The sequence below is a fragment of the Aplysia californica genome, unplaced genomic scaffold (assembly GCF_000002075.1).
Source record: "Aplysia californica isolate F4 #8 unplaced genomic scaffold, AplCal3.0 scaffold00385, whole genome shotgun sequence".
Classification (NCBI taxonomy): domain Eukaryota; kingdom Metazoa; phylum Mollusca; class Gastropoda; order Aplysiida; family Aplysiidae; genus Aplysia; species Aplysia californica.
This window is the reverse complement of record NW_004797655.1, coordinates 135,907-144,444: the sequence shown is the minus strand read 5'-3', so window position 1 is coordinate 144,444 and position 8,538 is coordinate 135,907. Positions and strand designations below refer to the sequence as shown.

At 39.3% G+C, this 8,538-nt stretch overlaps 1 protein-coding gene across 2 annotated transcripts in view; it reads left to right on the top strand.

The window, feature by feature from the left end:
- The window catches only part of CP2PP (neuropeptide CP2 precursor), a 90,900-nt gene extending 83,105 nt beyond the window's left edge, over window positions 1-7,795 (top strand). For both annotated transcript variants that reach the window (NM_001204562.1, XM_035971142.1), the window contains 1 exon segment: window positions 7,460-7,795. In NM_001204562.1, the coding sequence (NP_001191491.1) occupies window positions 7,460-7,578 (119 nt within the window). In that variant the 3' untranslated portion in view covers window positions 7,579-7,795.
- Window positions 7,796-8,538: the final 743 nt, after the last annotated feature.

The following is an 8,538-nucleotide window of genomic DNA, read 5'->3' as shown; positions in this document are numbered from 1 at the left end:
GATACAAAAGGAAGGGTGACGTAATGAAAAGCAAGGTAAATGAGAATTTAGTGTGGGAGGCTCATTTCTTAGCTGCTTTACACAGTCTATGCAGAATTATACGTGAACTGAAAACAACTCAGTGTTAATAATATGTGCAATAACATTTTTGTTAATTAAATGGTCTCAAATAAAATAATATTCTTTCCGCAACGATCGCATTTTTGTATCTTTAACTCGTCCCCAGCTTACGTTCTGAGAAATTCCCCCATTTCAAAGCGTCCAAACAAGCGATTCCGCCTCACCGACATATCACTACCCCAGAATTACAAAGTTCTATCTCACATTTTTGGCAATTTGAGTCACTAAGACCATGCGGTCAGAAACCAAATGTCCATCTGGTCTATCAAAATCGTAAGGTTATTCGGAGTGATTATAAAGATATTCAAAGAATTGCATTCGGAAAAGCTTGACATGACGTGAAACTCAATATCTTTGACGTTAAATTTTTCAAAAAGAGGTAGATTTACTGAGCAGATAGAACTTTGTAATTCCGAGGTGGCAATATTCATCACGCATCTCGTTGGGATCTGGTATGTAACCACAAGTCCTTTTCGCAACGAAGACGAAGAAAAACGTTCACAAAGTCAATGCGTACAACCGGCAGGGCCACCGAATCAGACTCCAGAGTCAAAGGCCGCTATTTGAGCCCTCAATGATAGCGTAAGGCAAATAGAACCTTTTGACTCTTTGCCCTCCAATGTTATGACAGCTCCCCCTGCCGGATTGGACATTGATCAGGCAAGAAGGCGGGGAAAAATCTAGTTTCGGTGCTCTCCCCTTTCAAATGAAAGGCCTCACGCTGACCGTGATTTCACCGGTTAATTGATTTATACGCCGCTGAACCTTGCTTTGCATTGCGTCCACCCTCTTCCGGTTTAGGTTTTTATCGAGTTGTTTTGGTCATTTTCTTTACATTTCTACAAATAGTTGATGCGTTTTTCTTCTCACGCCTTCGCCGTTTGGTTCATAATATAAGTCGTCGACAAGCTCTTAAAATGCACTGAGCCCAGAAAGAAACATTTTTCAGTAGAGGGAAAAAGACTGTTTTGTTCTTTCAACAATATTTGTACCTACATGAATAATTTTTCTTGCTTTTTTATTTTCCATTTTAGTTTATTTATTTATTTATTTATTTTTTACAAAATTTAGAATTAGAATTTTGAAAAAAAAATGTTCAGTGCATGCAACTGATTTTACTGATCGTTAGACTACAATTTCTTGTCTAAAATCATTTTAATGTCTGGACAACGAAATGGACATGCACTCCGAATGCTGGTCCCAAATCATTGTCTAACTTGACCGCCACACTGATGATTAGAAGCTCTGTTTTGGTCGTCCTTTCTAAAATAGCCGCTAACAATATGTTGTTCTGTTAACTATAGGACTTAGTGAGTAATCTGATTTTCGAAGTTAACTGTTCTGAAATGTGTCAGACTTAACAATTTCTAACATAGTGGGTTTGTTTTGGATTGTCATTAAAAAATAAATAATTTGTTAAGAGTATTATGACGCTCGGAACTACTTAAGGTCATATGAGTGTGTGTTTGTTTTTTTAAATCAATTTTTTAAAGGATTTGAGGACATAGAAAAGAAGGGCTGTTTGTGGAAACGAGCTCTTGGCATGGGCTCTACCAGGACAATTATTACAATTGATACGAGGCGTATAAAACCTCTCCCAGAATTTCGAACCATTAACTCTTAAAGGACGTAGAGGGCACATAATTATGTCTCATCTGCGGCAGACCAAAGGCAATTTTGCAGTCTGTTTTGAATCATCATGCACAGATCAGAAGCCCTGCATAGTATCTATGCTGTTTCCTGCTTTTAGTGTTATTTAGGCTTCAGATATGGAAAACAGAAGTAACAAATTTGAACGAACGTGTACAAACATCACGTCTGTAATAGGTTTAGCAAATGTACTTTTAGCGTAATTTCTTGTGTTAGCTTCGGACAAAGAGGTTAGCCTATACATAGTACTAGAGCTCCTGACAGTCACTTTATCCATGTAAACGAACAGGGACTGCGTGTGTCCTTGTTTTATTGTTTGAGTAGAGGTTTTATCACGCTCGCAACTGCATAAGGTCATATGAGCGCCAAGGAGTGGATGTCAAAACAGAAGTCCGCACAGGGAATCAGACTTACTCTGCTCACCGCTGTAGCTTCAACAGCACAAAGTCTGCTTCGACTATCAAGGCACCCTGGAAATAGTGGGTCAGAAAGACTGTGACAAACATACATAAGAAGTAGAGGCAAATGCCGATAGTAAGGATTAGGAACTAAAAAGCAGCAGTTCCTTGTTACAGTTCAGGCATAGTTTTGATCATGACATTGATGAAACAGCCCCTTTACGATTACAATTCTACAGTGCAGAAGAACTCCAGATGTTAATGCCCCCCCCCCCCCCCCCTCTTGGGAATGGCCTAAAGATACTTCAGTCAGAAGCACCGCCCCTATGGGACATTTAACGTTGAGAGCAAGAACAAGAGACAGGTGGAACCGTCTGAACTGTCTTGGGAAGAAATGTACAAGCTGGCACTGAAAAGTGAGGGGCAGGATGGTATTTAATATTATACTAGTTTTAGAACTCGTGGGGAGCAGGATACGGGCTCTGATTTCTCGTGTAAATTGGGGCGTGCAGACCATGCTGTTATGGGCAAGCGCAGAATAGTTCCCATAATAATATGTGATATGCATGACGTCACTACCACGAGCTTTGGTGTCAAAGAAGAAATTATTGTTTCCTTTCAGAAAATAAATGTATCCGCGACAAAGTTGAAACAAAGACGCAGAAAACCCACTCATTTTTTACAGAACATAACATCAACCTCTCGCTCCAAAGGATATAAAGTTACAGTATATCTGTCTCGCCGACAGTAGACAGACGGCTGGAAACGAGGACATGCTTGGGGAGAGAATTGCTATTACTATGAATAAATTCGCTGTGTCATGCAGCTGTTCTGTCAGTAAAGTTAGTTAGCAGATGTGGCAGGATTAATTAGGGATAGGATAGGCTTTTCATTGGACCAGAATCAGGACATGCTTATGTTCCCTTGTATCTCTGTCTCTGTTTCCCTGTTTTGTCTCTCTGTCTCTCTGTCTCCCTGTCTCTCTCTCTCTCTGTCTTTGTCTCTCTCTCTGCCTCACTCTCTCTCTCTCTCTCTCTCTCTCTCTCTCTCTCTCTCTTTGTCTCTCTCTGTCTCCCTCTGTCTCGGTCTCTGTCTCTGTCTCTCTGTCTCTGTCTGTCTCTCTCTCTCTCTCTCTCTCTCTCTCTCTCTCTCTCTCTCTCTCTGTGTCTCTCTCTTTCCTTCTGTCTTTTCTTTGTTTGTTTGTTTGTTTATTCTTTGTTTGCTTATTCTCTCTCGTTCTCTCTCTCTCTCTCTCTCTCTCTCTCTCTCTCTCTCTCTCTCTCTCTCCCTATCTCTCTCTCTTTCTCTCTCTCTCTCTCTTGCCTTATGTCTTTTTTTGTTTCTTTGTTTCTTTCTCTCTCTATCTCTCTCTTTCTTTCTACCTCCTTCTCTCTCGTTCTCTCATTCTTTCTCTATCTATCTATCTATCTATCTATCTATCTATCTATCTATCTATCTATCTATCTATCTATCTATCTATCTATCTATCTATCTATCTATCTCCCTCTTCACTCGCTCTCACTATTTCGCCTATTCTCTATCTACATCCTTCTGTTTTCGGTTCTCTCCTTTTCTTTCTATGTCTATACTTCTCACCACTCTCCCACTCTTCCTTTGTTTTCATTCTCAACTACAAAGTTCTCTTCAAATTCAATTTAGATTCGACTACTGAACGAAAAGCAAGTCATCAATATTCAGATAATCTGGCAAACTGGTCGAGTATCTCAACTAGTTAGTGTTCGACTTCTTTGTCATGATCATACTCCCTAGTGCGGTCAAAAATTCGTGATGTAACTTCTTGTCCAATATTTCCTAAACTATAGAACATAGACTCTCCAGCTTTTGCACAGTGACTTGAATCAGTTTGTCTTAATTGATCAATATTTTTTTTTTTAACACCTGTTAGCAGTGTTCTAGAAAATAATAAATACTAATAAAAAGCAAGTTTGTCGTGTTTTTATTTATTGGGACATAATGCTTATTGAACACATGTTCTGAAAATGAATTTCTTTTTACTGGTTTTGCCTCTAAAAAGTGTCGTTGGTGAGCTGTGACGTAAGTTATATGCGTTTGCAAAATGTGTGTGAGAAACGTGTTGGAGAGTTTAGTATCTATTATCTATTTGTGGTGGCTAAATTTTGCTATTCAAAAAGGCTTTTTAATTGCTGCATCGATCGACATGCGGTTGTCGCCAAAAGATTCTTTAGAATATTCTCCAGATCATGACGCCTTTAGTTTTTTCAGTTTTGAGACAGTTTTGCTGGAAGAAGCTACTTTTCTTTATTTCTCCTATTGCTTTTGTAGGCCGAGGCTTCTGTCTCTGCTATTTTAGAAAATGCGGAGCGAAAGTGATATTTTGCGAGGCGCATTTTGTTTTAAGAGTATAGATCTAGATCTAGACCTTTTAAGTTTTTGCATCTCTCAAAATTTATAGCTCCATTCCAGTAGAGTGTAAATAGTAGGCCAATGACTTTTAGTTGATGTTAATGCACCGATCATTCCTTTCATCGAAAGGGGGCCCAGCTAGTTTTATATAAATTTATGAAGAGCATTTTTACAATCAAGCTTCAATTGTTGTGTAAAAATGTTATTAACTTTAGACAAATTGATAACATTGATTCACCCATTAAAGAGATATCTGAGGATGCGTTGTGCCACGGATTTTTTTTTTACCACAGAATAAAATTAGAAATGTGTGTTTCTAAAATGTTCCCAAAATGATATTAATTATCACTCTGTTATATTGTATTCAGGTTGTTACGAACTATTCTCTCTCTCTCTCTCTCTCTCTCTCTCTCTCTCTCTCTCTCTCTCTCTCTCTCTCTCTCTCTTTCTCTTCCCCTCTCTCTCTCTCTCTCTCTCTCTCTTTCCTTCTTTCTCTCTCTTCCCTCTCTGACCCTGTCACTCTCTTCGTCTCTCTCTCTCTCTCTCTCTCTCTCTCTCTCTCTCTCTCTCTCTCTCTCTCTCTCTCTCTCTCTCTCTCTCTCTCTCTCTTCCTTTCGTATATAGCATTGAGAGTCTGGTTCTCGAGCTCCTTCGACAAAGTTACTCATCATCATCATCATCATCATCATCATCATCATCATCATCATCATCATCATCATCATCATCATCATCATCATCATCATCATCATCATCATCATCATCATCATCATCATCATCATCGTCATCATCAACATCATCATCATCAATAGCATCATAATCATGATGGCAATCTTTTAAATCAGACATGCAACCATGCCCTCGTCGCTTTTGCCATCTTTGTGTCATGATGTCTTGAGAATCTGAGGTCATTGACATCTTGTTATAACCCCAACTGACATAATCCCGCTCATATTACCACAAAGTCTGTAAGCTCACTGTAAAATGGAGGACCGAAATTAGCTTGCTTGTAAACAAGACTTTTAGACTGTAGAACTGTCTGGCTTTTCTGAGTGCTATATTGTATTAACTCCACTTGTGATACATTTTGGTGAAATCAGACGCTCCACAAAATAACGAAATAAAAGAAATCAGAATTTTTTCTGGCTCTAGAAAATTTGTGAACAGATAAATGTTTTGCCAAATTACCGTTATGTACATTTAAACTTTTTGCGATGATTTTACTGAAAAATTTCGATCGACGGCGAAAAAAAATATAAATTCGTAGGTTCCTAGGACTCTCAAGCTATGGGAGTCTCCAAACTTTGGCGTTCATTTTCTCGCTAATTCGATCTTTGAAACAAGGTGACCCCCACCTCCTTCAGTCGCAAATATCTTGACGTGTATTCAAGATCGAAAGTTTCAAAAAATAAAAAGCACGGCAAAACAAAACAGGCTTTAAGATGATACCAATAACTCCATAAGCCCCAAAACTGACTAGCGCCTGATTCCACCACGCTGTGACACACTTTCTGTCTGTTGAGAGTTTGTGTAATAGTTTTTGGTATTGCTAAAAAAAATACTCTGAGCACAGCCTCGTTATAGTTAATGTGGAATGCTCGCGATCCGTGAAATTTTAGAGTTTTTCTTGGTGCTCCCGCTTTTTGTGAATGGTTCAGTGCTTTCAAAGTGATTTACGATTTACGTCAAAACCAGAGAAAATTAAATGGAGTTTATAGAACTAAGCTTGCTTCCACTAAAGACAAAGACTGCTGTAAATCTATTATGGTGTTTCGACTTGAGCCAGACTTACTCAGGGGTGAATGTTTTACGCTACATTTACCCTTCCCAACACGTGGCACTCACTTGACCACAATTACGCCGATCGTGCCGTGAAACATCTACTTAATCAAATCTAACCTTCCGTGTGCGGAGCGCTCGCCTTAGCGTGAAGTGGTCTAGTAAGGTAGTATAGATTAACTTAGTAACTTAGGTAGTTTTGTGGTTAGGCTGCCAGGCTCGTAATCATGGGATTGCATCCTCGAGGGTTCCAGGATCAGCTCAACCAGACGTTGTGTCATTTCTATAGGAAAGGTACTTTACACGAATGTTCCCATTTGGCCGGGTCCTGTTATTCAATTCGGCAGTTTCGCCTCTTTAAAAACCTTACAGTGTTGCAGGTGGCGTTAAAACTAAGCAATTTCGCTACCTCAGAAGTCCTCTGTTTAATCTAACATTTTAAGCCGCTTTGAGTTGCTAAAACCATGAGATGAGAAATCTACAGCTCTATCTGCTCTATCAAATTTGTAAGATAATTCTTAGTCGTTATCAAGATATTCAAAGATCTGCATTCGACAAAGATTGACACATTATTGTGAAGCTCAAAATGTTTTACGTCAAATTTCTCAAAACCAGGTCCCTAGCAGATAGAGCTTTATAATTCTGAGCTGGCGACTTGGCACCATGTTTTGAGGTGGGTTTTGTACCCGTGTTACAACTTAAAGGTGTGGCATCCAAATTTGAGGTATGTCTCCGATAAGACCATGCCAAGTGAGTGGACACTTTTGAGAATTCTCCAAACATCTGATTTATAAGAATATCGTGTTGGGGAATTGACCCACGACTTTCCGTTGCTTAATTAAACCTTACAATGACTAAAACTATCGGGCGTCCCTTGAGGATGTCTAAAATCTAAGGGATTTTCTTTAGGCTCTCTGGTGCACTCACTCTGAGGTGCTAGAGGATGTGGGGTTTAGAAGGAGCGGGGCCCAGCGCATAGACTAAATGATACAAACACCATAATAATATTAACAATATTGCTAGACAGTTATGAATTGGATACCAATCTTCATGAACGTTATTTTACTAAACTACTATGATGCCGTTCTCATGAACTGAACTGATAATTTCATACTGTTTTTCTTCCCCAGGTTTCGCAGGACTGGACACCTATGACGCAATCCACCGCGCCTTGGAGCAACCGGCCCGTGGGACGTCCAATAGTGGCTCAGGATACAACATGTTGATGAAGATGCAACGTCATGGCTGATTGGTTCATCTCTCCCATAAGACACAATTTAATTGGATGAAACCACCTTTTGCTTTTCCAAATTTTCTCCCGAGAAGAACAGATGATTACAAGAACTCACATAGTTAGATTCTAAGGAAACGATAAAGAAGAGAAAATTTTCTTTTTTTTTTGCTCCTGTTTAAGGCGTTGCCAACGGAAACCGTTTAACTAAAACATTTTAAAAAAGCAAAGAAAATAGTTTGTTAGTGTTTTTCCTCTCATTTGAGAACATTTCTGTCATGTTTTTGTTTCTTGTTACTTTGTGTGTGTGTGGGGGGGGGGGGGGGGTCACATCCCAACAGACCAGGAAAGTTGCTTTTGTTCCTGCACTCTCTCTCTCTCTTTCTCTGTCTTTCGCTCTCTCTCTCTCATTCTCTGTCTGTCTGTCTGTCTGTCTGTCTGTCTGTCTCTCTCTCTCTCTCTCTCTCTCTCTTTATCTCTCTCTCTCTCTCATCCTCTACTATTACTATGGCTGCTGCTGCTACTACTACTACTACTACTACTACTACTACTGCTACTACTACTACTACTACTACTACTACTACTACTACTACTACTACTACTACTACTACTACTACTACTACTACTACTACTACTACACTACTACTACTACTACTACTACTACTACTACTACTACTACTACTACTACTACTACTACTACTACTACTACTACTACTACTACTACTACTACTACTACTACTACTACTACTACTACTACTACTACTACTACTACTTTTACTACTACTACTACTACTTGGGTCTAAATTTTTGCCAGCCACTGTTTTTCGTGTTTTTTCAGAACCACGACCGCTCCACTATACTTTGGTCTAACCCTTTCTTTTTCTCTCTTTTTTTAGTGGGGGGGGGGAGGATTGGGACTTGAGTTTAACTCCTTTAAGGCATCAAAACGTAACCCAGGACTGATGGGATAGTAGGTTA